Source organism: Nesoenas mayeri (genome assembly GCF_963082525.1).
Source record: "Nesoenas mayeri genome assembly, chromosome: 6".
Taxonomy (NCBI): Eukaryota; Metazoa; Chordata; class Aves; order Columbiformes; family Columbidae; genus Nesoenas; species Nesoenas mayeri.
Genome location: NC_137545.1, coordinates 37,761,168 through 37,782,708, shown reverse-complemented (window position 1 = coordinate 37,782,708; position 21,541 = coordinate 37,761,168). Strand labels below are relative to the sequence as shown.

The window sequence follows — 21,541 nt, the reverse complement described above, 5'->3', positions numbered from 1 at the left end:
GGAAACCCCAGGCAGCCCTACACACCAAATACTTTCTTACAGCATGTTTTTCCCTACCCTCATTTCTGTGGTCACGTTTCACACCGTCTCATCAATGTGCAGCATTGGTAACATACTCTGAGAATTTAGGTAGCAGTGCTGCCTTCCCATCAGAAGCATCCTGCGTCTTGAATGTGGAGGATAAAAGGAAGAAAAACATGTAAATTGGCAACAGATCCATTACCTGCAAAGAAAATATCTTCAATTTGTCAGAAATATAAACTGATATCCAGAATAATATTTTGGCTTGAAACTGAGAGATTTGGAATGGGGCCTGTCAGATTACACCAGCTGCAAAATGCCAAAAATTTATCTGTGTGATATATCGCTCCAAAATTACTGCACATAACTATTTGCCCAGAGGAAACCAGCTATGAACACAAATTAATATTTCTTCTTTGTTAAAATGAAAATAGCATATCCTCTCTTAAGGCGAGGTGTAATAAAGCAAAAACTGCAAGTGTCTTCTCATCTATCCCTGCATCTCTTTTCAAATGGAAAGGCCACTTAGCACATAGCAGAAATAGCAGCTGCAAAGGGGATGGAGATAAGTGGGGACATGCACAGCCATGGCTGTACCACACTGCTTGGGAGGGCAAAAACAGAGTCTGTCACCCCAATGTAATCCCACGGCTGGGATTTAAAGAGCATCTCCAGCAGTTCCATGAACCACTCCTAGGTGTAGTTTATCAGAGCTTTGTAGGGTAGTGAGGACACCCAGAACTGCCCCAGTGGTGCCGGCCCAATGGTGCTCCATGCTACAGAGGATGAGCACAACCCACCAGCAAGACTCAACAGCAACCAGCACAGAGACTTTGGAAACAGAAAGAAATCAGCTTGAAAAGCAGGAAAAGCATGATTTTTTTCTTACAGGAGCGGGAATCAAGCAGCAGCGTGGATCTCACCCCCGGGAGGTAGATCTCACAGGGCAGATGGGTGATTAATTACGGAAAGCTGTTTATAAATTTATACTAAGCATCTCGTACTGTAGCTCATCGGGTGCATTGCTGATACTGGTCTTGAATGTATAGTTCACTGATTGCTGGTTTATTATGTCCTATTATTAAATCAATGAAGCGCTTCGATCCTGGTTTGATTTATATGGGATGACGTGAGCAGGTTCTCCCTGCAGCAAGCAGGTGTCATCGCTTTGCCCGCCCGCCTTGCTGAAACACTGAGAAACTTCATACAGTCCATAAAATGTTAATCTCAAATATTTTATCACTAATTCAGCCACTTGAAGGAAATTACTGACGGCTTCAAGAACTGATCAGCGAGAAAAGGATCTCCCGTGATTTTAGAGGGAGTAAAACACCTTTGCTTGAAAAAAAAGTCATTTTGACTTTAAGCAAGCCTGGCCACTCTAAAAATGCATAAGAGGCCATTATGGCTTTGGGTAGCTAATGAGTTTTAATAAAAAGTTTATTAGTTCTTCAGTTAAAAACCTTACATTAGAATAAAGAGAGGCCTGACAAAACTATTAAACCACAGACATTCTCTGCTGTCTCGGTCTGTTCACTCAGCTATTTTTCCCCCAAAGCAGACAGTCGCTTACAACAGCTCACAAAACAACCAGCAGGCCATGGAGCAGTCAGTGTCTCACATTTCTTATACTGGATTTTATTATTATTTTTCTGCTGCAAATTCTGCTTTTCTGCAATTGCATTAAGCTCAGGTGAACTATATACCATGCACCAGAGTTTAACTCTCTGCTGACCACTCCTCAGAACAGCGTTTGTTACCAAAGCTGTGAACTTAGAGAAAAGGTAGTGGGGGAGAAATCTAAGGATACTTTAAAAGTATCACAAGATGAGGTGGTTTCTTTAAAATTAGGAAAAATTAGGATGGCCACCAGCCCTTAATAGTGAGTGGTATCCTTTGAAGGAGCCACTAAAGCCATTTGGGAATCGTTTGTTTCTAGCAACAACATTCACGGAGCAGTTTGTACGCTTGAGATGGTGGAACCCGACCTGAATGGAGGAAAGTTGACTGGCAAAAGATTCCCTGGAAGGTAAATGTATTTATTCATTGTATACCCTTTCTGCCTTGCATTAAATTTATGAGCTTTTATGTTCTGTTATATTTTCAGCTTTCAACTCAGAAAACCACAGTCATAGCACAGAACAAAAAAAAAAAATCCCACAAAGTCAAAAAGCGTAAAAAGAGATTTAACTGTCTCCTCTTACATTCTTTCTTCTCTTTGGGATAAATCCTTGGCTCGGGCTGTACGGCTCAACTCTTCTTGGGTGGGAGCAGGGAAATCCAGAGCTCAGAAATAGGAACGGAGTCTGTTTCCTGCCCACCCCACAGAAAGAGGGTTTCTCTGGAGCTTCTGCCATCCACAAATGCCAACGTGAGATTGGTACCAAAACCACATCAGCTCCATTTGATCCGTCCTCAATAGCTGCAAAATGCTGAGCCCTAATATATGACAGTACGGTCGACAAAATTATTCCATTTTCAAGCTATCACACACATACAAAAAAAGTTTTTGATGAGGTCAGGTAGGTCTGCCAAACAAAATCTCTGCCTAAAAAAATCTTCTCAAATTACAAAAAACCCTCTACTTTATTTAGCTTTGGTTGTTCCCTTTCTCTCCAAAAGCTGCGAGCTATAAATCTCTCCAGAATGGAGCCCATTAACGCAATCTCTAACAACCTGTAACACCAGCGGTACCAGCCAGCTGTCACCACTGCGCCTATTCAGGCTTTATATATTGTTCTTGGAAAAAAGCAGGGACACAGTACCTGGGTTTTTGTTTTTGTATGGGAAGAATGCGAGGCTAGAACATAATTACTGCATTTAGAAAAATGATACACGAGTTTCACAGTAGATGTTTTCTCTATCATCCCGCCTGGTTCCTAACTGAGGGAAATCAGCTTCAAGAAAAGGCTCCAGAAGGGTTACAATAAACTGAACAGGACAAAATGAAGCTCTGAAAATTAAGCTTTAGAAATCTATAAGTTTCATCTCGATATAGGGAATTGACAACTAATTTATTAACACTTAATAACTAACACTTAAAGAACTAACCCTACGCCACATCACTAAAGACACTTAGAGAGATAACCCTTTAACCCACCATTGCCCAGCCTTGCTTAGCTCTGTGTAACTTATTGTAAAAAAACAGGACTTCACTGACACCTTGCAAAAATAATAATGCTTGGGTGCATCCTTGGGTGAACTAGATTACAGAAACTTGGGCACAGGACAGGAGATACGCCAGTTTTAACCAACTCAGCAGTCTGAGACCCAACCAACTCATCACACTGGCCCAAAGGTGACCGTGTACAGAGAAAGAGGACCCGGGGTCACAATCACTGCGCAGGGACAACCAGGAGGAGCCAGAGGTGGAGACGATGAAAGTGGTCTCCCAGAACTCATTGTAATACGAACCGCCTTCTCGGGGACAGGTTATGAATATGTATAGGCGTTCCTAAAACGTTCATTAATATGTAACACTTTACTGCATTTAACCAAACTCACAGCTACTGTAATTTTACACATGCATTAGGTGAAATGATTCCCCGTGTATCCGGCATCGTAAATAAATGCATTCCTTCCTTATAACTTCAAGGGTTGTAAGGTCTTTCCGCGCCTCAATCTACAAGACTAAACTTCATCCTTCCTTACTGCCATGATTTTATTCTAAGCAGCTGTGATATTTGGAACAACTTAAACACACACCTGAAGCCATGCACATTCTAAGAAAACAGGTTTCTCTGTTTCTATTATATATGTAGAATATAAGCACATAGAGAATATATATTTTACTTAGGTTTGAGGAGAAATCAGTAGACAGTGTCAATGTTTAATTTAACTGTCACAAAGTGAAGTTCTCTCTCAGAGAGCATTTCAGAAACTCGACTCCTGCTCTTTGAGAGGGGGAAGTCAGTAGCATCAAAACTTGGAAAAGGAGTTTGAACTTCCAAAACTCCATTGTTCTGCACTTCACCGCCTGAACACGGAACAATTTCATTTGGTTTTGTTGTACAAAAAATGCTGCTACCCTCATTTCTGAACAGAATCACTAAAATAACGATTAGCCCTAATGTTTTACATTGAAACCATGATTTAAACAAGACAGAGTATGTACAACGAGAACTCAAGAGACTAGATTTCTTTTATATTTTCCTATTTAACATCTATGTCTTGTCTATTCCACAAGAATGTCTCAGATCATGGACGTTTCCTCTCAGTGCCGTGTCCAGTCCAGCTTTTGTCAGAGGATGTAAAGCTGGTGCTGAAGGTGCAACTGAGCAGCACAGACCAACTGTGAACAACGTTGGGCCAAGAGCATCCCAGGCACATGGTGCTGACGCCGTGAGGTCTTCACTGCTGTGAAGAAAACGTGAAGCAACATTTTGGGGCACATTTGAACGTTTCTGACTCTCATGATGTCACCCAGCAAGAGGGACAACGCCACGAAATGCGCAGTCCTCGAGGTTGGCAGAACAGATGGAGCCTTGACCTTTACTGGAGACTCCGGTTACACAGCTTCTGCATCTTAAATAATTCATACCATCTGATCATATGGGAGCTTCAGCTGCAGGAACAGATGATGCTGAAAAAAGATCTGATCCAATCTGTTCACTCGCCACTGCTCAAAAATTGGGAAAGGTGAACAGGTCATGCAGCAGCTCACGACCCTTAAAGGCACGGGACTTCCAGCCCCAAACATTTATTACTGTTCATTACATTTACTACAATTTAGTGTAGGTTTGTGCTGTACCTTCAGCTAACCAACTTTAACCCAATTTTGCTCTAAAACCAAGAAAAATACCACCCCAAATTGCAGTGGAGATCATCTGCAGATGGATAAAATACAGGTAATCGCTATGCCCATTACCATACAAATATCTCAGTAACAAATAGTAGCTTGCTCTTCAAAATAAGATCAAATATTTGCAAATCAGTAACAGCACTTCTGCAGGACTGGAGTGACAAATAAGACCCCAAATTTTAAAACACTGACAAGAAACTTTGGGCTTAGAGCAGCATTTGTGCTGCCACTCAGGAGGGGCATATTACAGTAAAGCAGTCCCAGTTCAACTTCCTTTAATATTCCAGGGTAAACACTGTTTTATAAAAGCTGATTCACGAACAGACCAAATATTGCTGCTCTGGGATGCACAACAAAGAGCGGGGCAGATGGTCAGGGGTGGCAGCAGCTTCGCTCATCTGATTTTAATCCATCACCACGATTCTGTCAGAGCCCTCAGCCACGTGCCTTCCACTTCCTCACTTGTTCGGTTCATGCAAGGCATCCAAAAAAAGCCCCCTGCTCAAGATGTACAGCTCAGATTTACTATTCAACCCTGGCAGCACTCCTGGGTTTTTTTTGTTTGGTTTATTTTTTGAAACATGCTTGGAGAAATCAATTTGCTTTTGGCTGAGAGAATCTCTGCCAGGTTTTCCATCCTAAGTGCATTTTAATCGGATCGCCGTGAAAACTTTTCAAAAAAACAGTATTTAATGAAAACAAGCAGATGTCTAACTACCAAATGTCACCGTAAGCCTGTCAACATGTGTCATCACCAAGTTTTAATAGCAAAACTAAAAAAAAATGAGAGCTATGAGGAGCGAGCGGCTCCCACGCACAGAGCGAGCGGGTGCCCGTGTCAGCGTGTGGGTCCGCGCTCCCCACGCAGCCGCCCCCCTGCCCTCCCACCGCTCACCCTCAGCATCCTCAGCGCACCCCCTGCAGGAGGGGACACGTCTCAGGCAGCTCATTCAACAGAAAACCCTTAAAAATGTCAAGGAAAAAAAAAAGTATAGCTTGATGTGACAAGGGAATCGAGTCACGTGGCAGGGTCACCCACCCTGACCCACTGAGCAGTGGGGTTGTGGGTTGAAACCTCTGCCCAGGAGAGGACACAACTGCCTTGGGTGGCAGCTCTGCAAGTCCACGTTGTAACCTCCTGCATAAACACACCTGCTTAAACGAGCCCCGAGTTATCAGCCCAGGCAGCTTCTCCGGAGGATAATTCCACTTACAGCAGGTGATGCTCATACAAATGAAAAGGAAGAGGAGAATTTGGAAATACACACTGGGGATGCAGCCAAAGAGAGCGCAGACGCCAGGCTCTTTCACCCAGCTGCATTCACGCTTCAAAACACCCGCATCAAGATTATCACTCCTATTTCTAAGAATAAGGCTGAATAAAATGATCAATGGTTTCTCCCTCTACTTTCCATAGGAAAAGCCAAGAGCCTGTCTAAACTTTCCTTCCTTAATGAAACTCTCATTGATTTTTCATCCTTGTGAATCGTTGCCTTGGAGCAATTCCTTTCAGCCGCAGGTTCTCACATTTAATTTGTATGTATGCTTAAGGGAAAGTTTATCAATAGAGTCTCCAGAGAGATACTAAAAGGGGTTTATGAGAAAGTTATGAAATTTTACATATGGCATCTACCAACCTACTTTAAAAAAGTCAGCCTAGAATAATTCATGACATTAACAATCACCAGTTTAATGTAACATCCTCCGAGCAGCTGTCAGTGCATAAAGACAACAGACATCAGACTGAATAGATTTGTGTGGATAAAGAGTGAAAATAAAAACATCACAACACAAATTCTTTCAGGTGTATGTGTCTTCCACATGCTAAAAGCAACCTAAAGACAGGCAGAGCAGAACCTGTGTGTGTTTGTCCATAGGATACCAGGGCAGGTACTGGCATCAAAATGCATATTCAGGTGAGGTATGAGAAAAAAATTAATCAGAACTACATTAACATAGAGCTTTGCCAATACTGTCAAAGACATAAAAAGAAACAAAACTCTGATAATTTATTCTTAAGCTAAAATTCCCCAGCTGCTTCAAATGCCATTTATGTAGGAAAAAATTTAAAAAGCCTTTTAGCTCTCATTCATGCAAAATATGCTGATTAAAATATGCTGATTTTACCAGCCAATGGAGGAAGGAAGTTTACTGGCCATCATCCAGGATACAGTAATTCCACTACCTGTTAGCCAGGTTCATACCTAAAAAAAGGAGACATTCTTTTGCTTAAAAGTCAATATTTTGGATTGTGATGAATATTGTCTAAATGGCACTGCACACAAGTACAAAGGATTGGCTAAGATTCTGTGTCAGAAAAGCTGAAAACAAGGATGTTTCACAAAGAATCGGCTTCTGGGGAGGAGGAGAGGAAAACAAAAACAGGAGACGTTGAATGCAATCTGTCGCTTTATCAGTCAACCACTCATTTACCTATTGTCCTTGAGAGGTGAAGCAGGAAGAAAGCTGGATGGAAATCATCTTTTTCCCATTTGTCTGTCTTCTTGTTAAACTATCAACTTATTAGTACTACCCTAATGGTGACCATACAATTGCCCTCAACCATTTGCCGAACTACCTGATTAAAGAAGGAATTAAACAAAGGCGGGGAGGGAAACCGCTGTGGGTCACAGAGATGGGACTGAAGAACGGGCTGTGCAAGCAGGTCAGACTCACATCTGAGTGTGTCAAAGCAAGGACAGTCCTGACCTGCACAAGAACAAGCGCTGCACGAAGCTGAATGACAATACTAATGTAGGATGCTTGTGCCACCACAAAGAAGTGGCAGCACAAGGAGCAAAAATGACAGGTCTTCTACTCCAAAAAAGCATAAGAACTGTAAGAAATCATATTGGGATGAGAAAAAAAATCACCACAAAATCACCAATACCAAAATACTGAGATTAAAAGAAAGAACATTTATAAAATCCTACATGAAGCAAACACGAAAAGGTTGCTCAGTTGCAAGATAAGTGAGTAATGTAACCTTTCAAAGCAGCAACAAAAAGCGATTAGACCATGCCTTGGATTGAAAATGATTGATTATTACTGCTAATATTGGAATTGAAGTTGACTGTAATGCTTTTTATGTAATTGCTTTATTGACTGCAGCATAGTTTTATTTGGTAATATATTCAGAACACTGAGTTTACCATTTCTGTAGCCCGACACACTAAGACACACAGACATATCGTTACAATATATTTAACCCAATGACATTGTATTAAACAGCACATACTAAGGTTGGCTCCTGACTTTTCAATAAGGTCTATGGGGAACCTTCTGCCTGCACAGTCATCAAGTAGATGCAAGTTCCAGCAACTCTCTGCATCTGTTCACCAGTTTATTCCATAAACTCTATCAAAATACCTTAAATGTGATTTGGGGCCCTGTGTGCTGTAATAATTAAATCATTTTGAGGACCTTGAAAGCTGACTCATCCATTTAAAAAAAAAAAAAAAAAAAATCAATCAAGGACAAGTAAATCATAGTGAAGAATATGAATAAGTAAAACTTTTTAATATATCAAAGTATATTAAAATTTTGAAATATCTGTAGGCAAAGCAGGGATTTTATTGGTTTATCACCTTTGTTTTCATTCAAAAAAACAGCCTTCAATACTTAAATGCAACTGCACAAAATTACACTTTCACACTTGCTTTTCTATTTATTTGATTTTCCATTCCCTCGTGTCACTCCCTATTTTTTTGGATGGAGTCCTAGCACAGGTCGCTGGTCAATTAGCCATCAATAATTACATAACATGAGGGTGAACATTTTGGGTTGCCTGAGCTCCCATTACTAAACATGTTTGAAAGTTCATAACAAAAAGCATAAGGTACTTTAGAGTGTTCCAAACATAAATATAACGTTAGCCTTAAAGAAGCAAGTATGAAAAATATCAAAGCAGGTGTGTAATACCAAGCTTTATCATCTACTGCACACGTATATTGACTTAACTGAGACACGCTCACTTATCTACAAAGCAAAAATTGGGTTTTAAGTACTGTACTTTGCAAGACCCTGAGGGCACAATAACATTACTGTCATCATTTACTCCAGCTTCCCTGTCTCTCATTCGATCCTTCGCCACATCTTCAAAACACTGAGTTACATTTCTATTTCTGCCGCTACACCAGTGTCCTTGGGTAGATGGCAACACAAGTATACACAGTCGACATATAAATACACACAAAAAGCAAGGTATAAACATACAGGTACTAAAATATAAGTGACATTTGGAACACGCAGACTCACCATATAACTTTGATCTCAGTGCTACACGTACAAGGATATACTTGGCTCTTTTTTTTGCACACTTTTTCATGTTTAGAGCCAATTCTAGAAGTACAGTTTTCTTAGCACTTTGCAGAGGAATGCAGAACATAAAGGATTGATATTTCCTTAAGAGAAAAGTATGATCAATAACAGTTAAAAGTTTGGATAAACCCTCATTATCGGATTTCTACAACTTCAAAACAAATACATGTCAGCTGCCTGGTAAGCACAGACAGAACTTCACACGTTACGAGCTCACCGCTGACAGCAAATAAAGCTAAATTGGGCAACACACATCTGCAGAGTCACGAATTTCCACATGAGCAATGGCTGAAATCAAGATACAACTATACTTGGGTAACGAAATCTTTAATGCCAGTTGAAAAACAGAGGTCCTGAATTAGTTTAACTGGAAATATTGAAAGCTTAGATAAGTTGTCTTATGCTAGTAATCTAGGGTATGCGTTTAACACACAGAACTGCCAACAACTTATTGAAGTTCATATTTTGCTTCCACACAAGTGCTCCCTTACGTGCACCACATTTAATGAAAGAACTTCTGAAAAGTTACTAGGGTTTTATCATCACAGTTTCCGCTTAATCCTTGTTTGTAAAAACTCCAATTCCGTACTCCATCCAGGAAGCTGCTTCAAAACTACACACATAATACACATCAGAATTGTTTAAATGTACAGAAACATTTGTTCTATATCCAGTGTCTCCACTATGAAGATTTTCAAAAGCTATGAGGACAGTGCTTATTTTGCTTAAGAAGCAACTGGGTGATATAAATTAATTTAACTAATGGGTCAAAAGATCTTAAAGATGTCATGAGCACTGAATTTATTTTAGTCTTCAGCAGCTTCAAACTTGTGAAATTTATGGTTATAAATGTCATGCTGCAGAGAAGTAAAACATGCCTCATACATAGGTGGGTATTTTTAAACTATTGATATTTGAAGGTCTTTGGATCTCGGGGGTGATGGAATAAAACCCAGAGGACACCGATCAGTGAAAAAGTTCAGGTGATACCACAATAAACACCAGATATCCCCTCGCCCTGTATTAAATCACGTGGCTGGCACCACCAGCCACGTTTCATACTTCTGTTGACCTATTCAATAGGTCAATAAAGTCCTAATAAAGGCTTATTAAAGTACCTACCTTACACATTTAATTTTTTAAGCATATTGAAAATTTAATACTTTAAATGTCAGGATTTTTCAGTAAGTTGTTCGGTGGGAACTATTATTGCAAATAAAGCGTAGGAACACTATTAAAGTTGCTGTTAACTATGCTGGAGAATATGAATCCCTTAATTATCAATTCGTTCTGTATGAGGTATAAACATCACTCTGAACTGGTGGCAATAGCCCCTTCTCAATGTCTTCTGAAAGTCTGACAGCACCGCTTTATAAAGAGACATAAAAACCTTTTAAAACCTGATCCCATGGAATACAGTGAAGGGAAAAAAATGGTACATCAACGAGGGGGCAAAACGAAGCAGCAAATACATCAGCTTAAGAGAAATAATGGTGGTTTACTGGTGTTTTCCCCGGGAACAGCTGGGTACCAGCTCGCGACGCGGGCTGCACGGCCGAGGCGTTGGGCTGGCTCCTCTTTGAACATGTGTCCTTTCAACTGGAATTAATCACTCTCTTTATCACTCCTGCAGCATCTGGAGCCATAATCATTACCCAACTGCTGAGAAAGAAATGAAACCACTAACCGCACAGGGAGCGGAGCTTAGCGGTCGGAGCAGGAAAGTTTTTATTAAGATTTCATTGGAAAAGTGATTTTTCACAGCCAGCCTTCCAGGACATGCCACACAAAGGCTGGATGTACTTCAGCAGCTGCCTACAACTCATCCTCCTGTATACAGAACCAATATTTTTAGAACCGCTATAATGAGGTTTTAACATACTTTTCCAAATTTAGCTCTATAATCCTAAATCACTGTTACACACAATATGGCACAGAGATACATTTAACCATAAAGGTCTCTAGAAGATGGAAGTGCAGAGGTCTACAAGGCGGTAGACACCAGACAATAGTAAGGACCAGATTCTGTCTCTGGATTCACACTCCAGACTCCTACTGATCTTAGCAGGAATTCTCTATGTAAACTGCAGCTCATCTATTCAGAACTACTAGACAGAATGAAATGCCCAGCTGAGGGTGATCAAAATAAACCATAACATTATGTCAATAATGTGCATTACCACTAAATATCCCCCAACCCTTCCAACTTGTGTTCCTGGTTTTTGCTGTTCTTTTTTTTAAAAAAAATTAAAATATTAAGTGGATTACAGCAGAACTATTCACAAACATACCAGGAGAAAAAGATATCTAGGGAAATGCAGGTATCAGTGGTCACACTACCCAAAACTCACATCCCTAGAAAGAGTCAGCTGCATTTTCTGCATACTGAGAACCACAATATGCATCTTAGGGATTTTAATACAAATTTCTGCATTTTCACCCACAGTTATTCCTCTCTACACAGGAGCTGAATGAGGAAATGATTACCCTTATATATTGAAATCGTTCCATTAAGTGGCAAAGTGAAACTCTTACTCCAGGGGGATTGGACTGGATGATCTTTCGAGGTCCCTTCCAATCCCTAACATTCTGTGATTCTGTAACTAACTTACGATATAATTAATAATAATAATAATAATAATAAAAAAAAACACTGCGGGGTTCTGAACAAGGGCAGCAGAATAATTAAATCTACTACTCCACTGAAACAGGCTGAAAATGTGATCATCCATTTTTAATGCTCCGCCTATACGTAACAACACAAATCTTTCCAACAGCTGCATTCAATTAAAAAAATATTAACCCCAAGGAAAAAGTACAAAAACATCCCCATCTGTTTTTCTTGCCACTCACTGTGCTGCTTTTGTGAGTGAAATATGTACAACAATACAATCCAACAAAGTTGAATGAAAAGTACCACAATCCCAATAATAAGCTATCTTTATTTTTTTTTTCTAAATGAACAATTTAAAAGGAACCACTTTTGCAGATTTTCCCCCGTGACCCACAGCTCTGTTCCCATAGTAACTATTGAGGAAAGAAAAGGATAAGACGCCTAACTTATACTTTTCCCAATACCAACAAAAACCAGAAAAAAGCACCTTATTCTCAAAAACTATTATTCTCAGGAAGGGAAGAGGGACATTAAAAGATTAGTGTGAATCTCCTGTGTAATCTAGTTTAAACCACCACCTACTGAACATTTGATGTCGGTTAGAAAAAGATATTTGTTAAAGCGTGTAGTCTTTGTGTGAAAGAACTACTGAAATAGTTTTGCAAGCCCAACAATAACAAAATTACCAGGCACACGCTGTAACAGCTTCGACCCGGACCCAGCAGAGCTGTCGGTGCGCGGCCCGCGCTGAGGAACCAGCACCTCCCTGTCATCTACAAGCACACAAAGCGTTAATTTTAATATATGTTTCAGTGTCAATTCAGTTCCCACTTTCTTTGCCTTCTTAATTTGATTGATACTCTGTTGTTCCCATGTTGCTCGCCGCAGTGCGCTTTTTTAGGAAAAACTACAGAAGCCAACGATTCTTTCTTTAAGCGGTGCCACCAAGAACCTTCCACTGGTGTCTTTAAGTCCCTACAGGAAAGCAGAGCTCATCACAGGATCATTTGGGTTGGAAGAAACGCTCAAGATTGAGTCCAACCATTAACTCCAGCACTAAATCATGTTCCTAGGAACCTCATCTTTATGTCTTTTAAACCCCTCCGGGGATGGTGACTCCACCACTGTCGTGGGCAGCCTGTTCCAATGCTTCACATTGCTCTCTGTGAATAAATATTTCCTAATATCCAATCTAAGCCTCCCTGGTGCAAATTGAGGCCATTTCCTCCCATCCTGTCCTAATAAGAACATCCCCGGTTTTACATACAAGGAAAAAGGGCACCAGTTCAAGCATTTCTGCATCTCTGAGCTTGCCTTCCAAACCAGAACTCCTGCAGAAACAATCCTGATGTCTCCGGCACTGATGTTCCCTGGGCCAACAGGGCAAGTTCTTCAGCCATGACCCATAGGCTGAGCTTTCCGCCCTGTGGATTAAGATTAAATCCAGAAGCTCTGGTGGACAGAACCCAGGTGGGTCTGCAATGGGCTACGATGGCACATCGATCCAACACAGCAGCAGAGCTCCAGCACCTGGAGGCCAGGCCAGGCCAGACGATGAGCTTCCAGCATAAGAAAGGTTCTCCAGGAGAGGGACGGAGCTCCTCTCACATACATTTGTCCAGCTCTCAGACAAACTCACCAGCATTTACTGCCTGAGGACACAGGGTCTCTAGCAACTTCAGAATGTCTCACCCACCTACATATGATCTGAACCACCACTGGACTAAGGCAACAGATGCATCTCCACAACTTCAAGACAAGCTGGGATTCAACTGTTGAGGAAACAATACCAGATGAGGAGACTTGATCAGAACTGGGATGATGAGGGTGAAAGAGCAGAACCACATGTAATAAAATCTAAAGGTGTACGGAGCACAGAGGTGAAAATGTGGATAGGAAAGGTAAGGAATAATGAGGAAAGAAAAATAAATATTTAGCAATGTGAAACAACTGCACTCCTGTCTACGGAAATACAAGATAATTTAAGAGTGGCCACAAAGCTCTTCTAAAATATCAGTGACCGATATCAGCCAGCACATTAAGTTTTGCTGCTAAGAAAATTTCACCAAACAACTTTCTTTACAAAGTTTCAAGTGTTATTGGGTTTTTTTAATATTTGCAGAAGTAAAATTATAATTTATATTGTCCCATAAAATAATCTTTGTAGAGAATTATTTTAGACAAATTTAGAATTCATTTTAAAGTACTATTTTTATAATAACTTTTAATGGCTACTTAATGAAACTATACTACCAAATTAAAAAAAAAACTTAACTACTTCAAATTGTTTATTACAAAATATTGAAAAAGAGCACCACATATGTTAGTCTGAGATATTTTAATCCAGGCACTTCAAATTAAAATTGTAAAATATCAATGGGTGAAATCTTATCTGGCATTTAATATAATTCCCAGGAGCAATGTTTAGAAAAGATTTAGTTTGACAAACCAGTTCAAAGAGGATATGTTTACTACTACTAGGAATTGCGAATAGCTCGGTATCCTTAATTCACAAACACATCAGAAGTAACTACCAAAAGAGTTATTTAAATTAAATAATCTGGCTCAAATACAATGATATAAGCTGATCATGAATAAAGTGAAAGGTGCTACTAAGAAGGTTTATCATTCTAGAACAACTTTTCAATCATCAAGTTTATGGCAACCATGTGAGTAGTTTTAAAATGGAACTTAATAGGTCTTTTAAAAATTATTTACTAATAGTTGCTGCTGTCAGTATCACAAGATTGTGACCTATAACCCAAGCTAATCGCTGCAGTCCTGAACTCTCAGTACGGTGAAGAACCTTAGAGTCGTTTAAAATTTGATTAAATCAAGGATAAACTTCTAGTTTAGTGTTCAAATATTTAAAATTCTACCCTCCAAGATAGCATAAGAATAACCTACCATTAGAATATTTGCAACAAAGTAAGAAGTTTGGAAGCATCAGACAGTCCAAGAAATATTGTAAATCTTCCACATGCCACAGAAACATCACTGAAGAGACACTTGCCCTTCATTCATGAACTGATTTCCTATCTAATGGAACAAAAACTTAATCTAGGATAGATTATCATTCCTCATCGTGTAGAGCTTTAGGGGAAACATCACTTGCTGCAGAGTTCTCTTTTAACCTCATTGCCAGTAGGTTTGAGCTCTGCTGTCCTTTGAAGACCCGGACGCCTTTTAACATTTGGTGTACGTAGGTAAAAGTTTGTCTTTTAAGACGTAAGGTCAAAGGCACTTCCAAACCAGCACTTGGCCTTCTTGAAATTAAGATCTTGAGAAAGGGCATTTCTGGCAGTATTATCTGAGAACAGAGAACAAAAGATCTTTTTCATCTTACCCGTAACTGGCTCACCCACCTTCACGAGTAGTTCAAAGGTTCCTCCACCTTAGAAGCTGTTCTCTGCAAAGTTCATTTCGTACCCTTTTCCATTACGGACTGTTTCTGAAGAAAGGCTAATGATCAAAATCCATTTGCTAACCCTATTTTAAGAATGACTTTCAAATATGGGTAATAACTCTGAATTAAAGTTCTCTAGTGTTCACCTGGGGCAAGAAAACTTCTGGCTCACCACACCAAGCTCCCAGGAGCCCACAAACACCAGAAGATTAATGGTTTCCTCCTCAGGTAAAAATCTCTCGACTGTGATCAGCTGTATTACAAATCCATTTCCTGGTCTGATACCTCACTTTTAGTGCTCTTCCATTCACCCCTGCTGGGCTAAATCCCCATCCTGGTTCATTTTCTAGAGAGAATTACAGATGGAGAACTCACTGGGACACCACGTCGGGGTTTCTTACAGTCCTCCTCCTCCCTCCTGTAGTACACTGAAGATTATTTCCATGTCAAATAGCGTTCTACCAAAATTAGAGAACAATTTTCCTAAAAACAGAACATTTTCATTGAAAAAAAAAAAAAAATTAAGATAATCTGGTTATTAAGAAAAAGCTACAACACTGCTTTAGCTCTGAGAGTCAGGTTTTATAGGGTATGGCTCTTATACCTTATTTTGGGGGAAGAGCATGTGCCCAGTTATTGAGGTGTGCTGGATGGAGGAGCTGAAGGCACCAGCAGTGATGCTGAAACTCCAACCTGCCCATATGGTGATTGTGGGTGTCTCTGGGAAGGGCTGATTTTCAGCACTTTGTCATCCTAATTATCAGCCCCTCTCCTGTAAATCACCTGAGATATTTCCTGTGTGGCACATATTTTAGACTCAATTTAGACTTCAGAACTAAATTTTAGAGTTTTGCCAAAAAATAGGCCAACTAGCATCATGCTGTGGATTCACGTGTGTATCCATACCCTATTTACAGTTTTAAAAGCTTGGATGGCTATCATTAAAACACATTTGCACTACAGAAATTCCAGGCACTTTCAGGACCATTCAAGAGTTGAAGAAAATCAATGCAAATTGCTAATTGGCTATTGCATTAAACACCATTCATTTACAAGGATTTAGATCCAATTAAATTTTCTCAAGACTGTGTCGCTAAAACGGCTTTGTTATTTAGCAAGTGTCAGAAAATTATTCAGCTATTTGAAGTTGCTGAGTAATTTAATTGGTATAATTATGGCTTTCATGTTTAGGCTGGTGGCCACGAAATAAGTATCTGACAAGAAATGTCTTGAAGCCAGAAGATAAAGTGTACAGATACTTAGATATTAATATATCATCTCTAGAAACCAAAAGCTAAAATAAATGGGTTTTAAACAGGCCACAAATAAGCAAAATGCAAGTGCCAGCTTTTGAATAGCTGAGGGAAGAGTACGTATAACCTACCTCACACCGCCAAGTTCTCAAGTGTTTGAAATACAGAGCCTGGGTTTTTCGGAGATGCAGTGATTTTAACACATATGCTTTCACCTGTACCAAGACCACCAAGCTCAGCATGCAAATGTACGAGTCTGCATTAGATAAAGCCAAGGATTTAGCTGGGAAAAAGCCTACTTTAGAAACTTCAGTGCTTATACGCTTATTTTTCCCCATCCATATTAAGGATGCATCTCTGGACTTCTACGTGCAGGAAAATTTACTTTACTACTTAGAAATTCATTTTCTTAAAGTCAGAGCTTTCCGTAGTATAATCTCATTTAATTACAAAGCATGGCATTTCAATAAGAAGTTGAATTTCTCTACAGCAGGTAAGTAACCTGACATGCTTGCAACAAACAATTCAAAATTCACAAACAAAACGCATCATCTCTTTTCCTGTTAGGGATTGCTCATTTCTCACTAGACTGTTTCCTTACAAAACAGACAACAGCTGCAGGTTTTCTTTCTATCAGAACGGATCTGCTCAGTTCTGACATTAAGAGCTAATTCATTTTAGGTTCACTGTGTAGTGCTTTTATTTAATTTCTGTTATCTTTTTGTATTGGGCACAGAAGTGTCAAACTATGGCGTGATATTATCATTATCACCATCATCATTATTCTTATTATTATCATCATTATGACAGGAAACTGCTGGAGAGAGTCCAGCGCAGGGCAACAAAGATGTTGAAGGGAGTGGAGCATCTCCCGTGTGAGGAAAGGCTGAGGGAGCTGGGGCTCTGGAGCTGGACAAGAGGAGACTGAGGGGTGACCTCATTCATGTTTACAGATATATAAAGGGTGAGTGTCAGGAGGATGGAGCCAGGCTCTTCTCGGTGACAACCAATGATAGGATCGGAGTAATGGGTATAAACTGGAACGCCAGAGGTTCCACTTAAATTTGAGAAGAAACTTCTTCTCAGTGAGGGTGGCAGAGCCTGGAACAGGCTGCCCAGGGGGGTTGTGGAGTCTCCTTCTCTGCAGACATTCCAACCCGCCTGGACACCTTCCTGTGTAACCTCATCTGGGTGTTCCCGCTCCAGTGGGGGATTGGACTGGATGAGCTTTCCAGGTCCCTTCCAATCCCTGACATTCTGTGACTCTGATTATTATTATTATCATTATCATTATTATTCAAACCATTAGGTCAAGATCTTCATGATCTACATCCGAAAAGTTGTCTTCCTATTAATATCCTGCTGCCACAGGTTATGTTAACCCCTCTACCTGTCTGGATCCACTTGCTCTGTTCAAGTTACCAACCCCCTCTTCCCAAAACATTTCCTGTAGCCTTCTGAAAGACAGATACACCTCTGTGATTAATTGTACCGAAAACCACTTCAAGAGAAAAAGCTCAGCCCATTGTTGTCATTCCTTAGGTCAACTGCAAAAGACCAAGATTCAGGATCTAGAAATGCTGCTGCTTCACTACCACGGCAGAGAAACGAGAGGCTTCACAAACTATACTTTGTTTCTTAGCAATACAAGGTGTTTGGGGTGAACATTAATATTAATTTCCACTTAAAACTGAACGGTTTGGGTTTTGATATAACTTTTTCCTAATTTTCAACAGAATACTCTAAGGAAAAAATTAAAATTTTGTCTACAAATATAAAAAATATTTAACTGGAGAGAAAAAAATAAATCTTTGTTTTTGTCAAACGGACAATGAATTTGGCTCAAGCTCACCAGTTCTTTTCATTTGGAAAACATTTCACTCAAAGTTGTTTTCTACCTCTCATCACTACATAAACAGAGAAAGTGCATCAAAATCCTCCTGGGATTTAAGGCTTTTAGAACGATTCGAGAGCTCAGATATTTCTAATTCAGTGTATGAGTCACAAAAACTGACAATTTTCTGCATCTGGAAGACAGACCTTTGCAACGAGCTCATCAGGAGGCTTTCAGAACCAGGTACCCCTCGTCCACGCACACCTCTGCACCACCTTGTTTCTCTTCTAAATACATCTACCTCAGATGCCTTTGAAGCATCAGGATCTCTTTATTGTCAGCTGGAATAATGAAGTGAAATTACATTTTTATGATTTCCAATGCACACCTCTAAAGATCGATGGTACAACACACTGTAGGACTGAAGAGAACGACAGCACTGAGGGGGTCTAATTTGTCTTAAAAAAACACTACCTTCCAAAGCTTATTCAAGAATCATGTAAATAACAGCGAATTCGAGAAAAACAGTTTATGCTGTTGTTTACTTCCTCTTCATTTTACATGCAAGACATTGTAAAATGCAGTTCTTTAGAAATATCAGATTGTATTTAACCAGCACTCCCATCCCAGCGGGTGTGGTGAGAAGCTTGCATTGGCTCCACCACAAGGACAAGAGTCCTCCCAGAATAATTGCTTCACTATTCATCTAATTCAGTCTCTTACCCTCTACAGAACTACAATTAATAAACAAATAACCAAACCAGCAAAGAACCTCTTCAAAAAGAGAGGGGGCGGGAATTATTTTTCCATCAAATTTAAACGCTCTGTTGCTCAGTCATAAAAGAAGAAACCTCAAAGGGATCGTGGGCAATGAAACCTCTGGTTCAGTTGCATATTTTTGATAAAGTACTTTGAGTAAACATCTCCCAAATTTGCCAATCTTTCCACTTCATTGAGCAGGCTTTGTTGTTGTGTTGTGCTACAAAATAAACATCCAACGTGTCATGCTTAGTTTGATGCGTCTGTATCACACCATCTCCCGTCCACCTCCTCCCTGTCACTAAGAATCACTCTGCTATCAATGTGTATTCACAACAGTTTCCAAACCTGGTGTGTGCCCGATTTTGAACATTCAAACACCGCATGTATCCAAGCCGACTGACAGAAATATTTCACAAAAAGTACCAATGAAATCTTAATTATAAATAGAACAACCAAGAGCATGGACTTCTGGCTCAGTTCATCCTGAAAGATGCTGGTGTGCCCTTTGCCTTCAAACACGAAAAGAAAGCGATTAAATATTTCAAATGAATCAATACGAGGATGATGATATCAGGATCCAGGAAATTTTTGCTGTTGGATTAAAAGTACTGAAGAGTCCAGAATGAAACTCTAGAGTCACTCTGGTGCACAACTGCAACAGACATGAAGATTACTAATTTAAAATAGAGGTTAAATACCCCTATTTCACAAAAAAAAAAAAAAAAAAAAAAAAAAAAGAAAAAAAAGAAGACATTATCAGATTTTTTAAATTTATTATTGAGCTAAAAGAGAATGGAGAAAGGGCAATCCCTCCATCCTCGAATGCAGGAATTACCTATTAGAAAAGCCAACGTATCTTTTTCCTACCTGTTTTCCAGACAAACTGGTGACCTCTCCTGGCTTCCAGGTCAGCTGCTTGTAGCATTAAGAAACCAAACAAAAGGAAGGACTTCCCCAGGCTCTGCCATGCCCAATGAGGAAAAACCCAGCTCTGTTGTAGAAGCATAATTCAGATAATTCGGTGTCTTGTTTTCTTTGATCCTAGAATTAATAAAACAAGAAAATGCTTGCTAAAAGACTTGAACCACCAAGGGAGCAGGCTCAGCCTAAGGGTAACTTGGTGGTCATTGCATTTCATAGTCCCTGCATGCCAGATTTATTGAGGGCAAACCTGTTGTAGAGGTTTATTGGACAGGCCAAAAAGAGGAGAGAACCAGCTCCCGGGGGACCTGCAGCCCCATCTTACAAACACATTGTAAATGATTTTAGCAAATTCTTAAGAAAATTGCCAGTGCAAATAAATGGCAAGAGATCTGATAACAGTCTATGATGTGTCTCTTCTCTAATTTACCTTTAGCATGAATATCATCATGCTATAGGCAGGCTAAACTTAAGCTGAGACTAGATTACAGGTGGAAAATCCAGTTCCGAAGACAGACCCCACATCCTACATTTAAGACCCCTTACAACTGAAGTACCAGATCTGGAATTGTTTCAGCTCTGTACCGTGTGTAAACATGGGATACACAAAAGGAACATCAGAAATACCACAGGAGAAGCAGGGGTTGCTTATCAGTACATGATGAACCAGCTTAGAGTGGACAATCAGGCATTACTCGGGTGTTTCTCTGGAATTCAGGACTCTCGTTAAAGTCCCTGATCTTTGAGCTCTCTGGTTGCTCCGGAGAGGTCTCTCTGACAAAGGGATTTTAATGAAGCTCTCCAACACTTCAGATGAATACCAGAGCCACATTGGCATCGAGACAGGAACGGACCTGTCACCGGAGCAGTTTTACACCATACAACTCATTAAAATTATCACTGTGCAGCGCTGGAAGTGAGAAATGTCCGTCTCTGTCTCCCATACAAAGCAGGAGCCCAATTTCTAAATGCCTGCTGCAGCAAACATCCACACTGGTTACACACCATGGAAAAGCTCCAGAACAAGAGAGATTAAGACATAGAAAAAACCCCAAAATCTGAACATTTATGATTCAGCCCAGTAATTCAAATTTCTCTTCTCTTGTCTCAAAAAACGACCAAGCAGCCACTTATTTACACAGATTTTACATGAGTTTCAAGACATTTTAGATTCGGTCACATTCAAGTGGGAAGAGTTCTGAAGTCTCAAAAAGTGTTAATGGTATGGGCCACATCAGAAAAGAGCTGGTTTCTCATATTAGTGTACATGCTATATTTTTTCTTATGTAATAGCTTTTGTATTTATACCATGTTTAAATTCTCAACATATTTATACTTATTAGTGACTCATCCTACTTTCACAGGTAAAAACTGTCACATCTGTATTAACAAAGAGAGTGATAACACCTGTCTTCAGGATTTGTTTTCATTGGTATAATCTTGGTGATTTTCATTAAAATTATCAGTTATTAGCAGTTTGGTCCAGAAAATTCCATTACATTCTCAACCTTACAAGAAGCAACATTGTCATAATAGATAATACACAGCATCGGTCTTGATAAGAAACTGAAGATAAACCTGAAAATAGTACATATTGAATATACAGTAA

At 39.8% G+C, this 21,541-nt stretch overlaps 1 protein-coding gene across 1 annotated transcript in view; it reads right to left on the bottom strand.

The window, feature by feature from the left end:
* The window catches only part of THSD7B (thrombospondin type 1 domain containing 7B), a gene marked incomplete at both ends in the record, with an annotated part of 260,266 nt that extends 240,249 nt beyond the window's left edge, over positions 1 to 20,017 (bottom strand). The window contains one exon of the mRNA XM_080346865.1: positions 19,879 to 20,017. Coding sequence (XP_080202991.1) covers positions 19,879 to 20,017 — 139 coding nt within the window. The remainder of the gene's footprint in view (positions 1 to 19,878) is intronic.
* Positions 20,018 to 21,541: the final 1,524 nt, after the last annotated feature.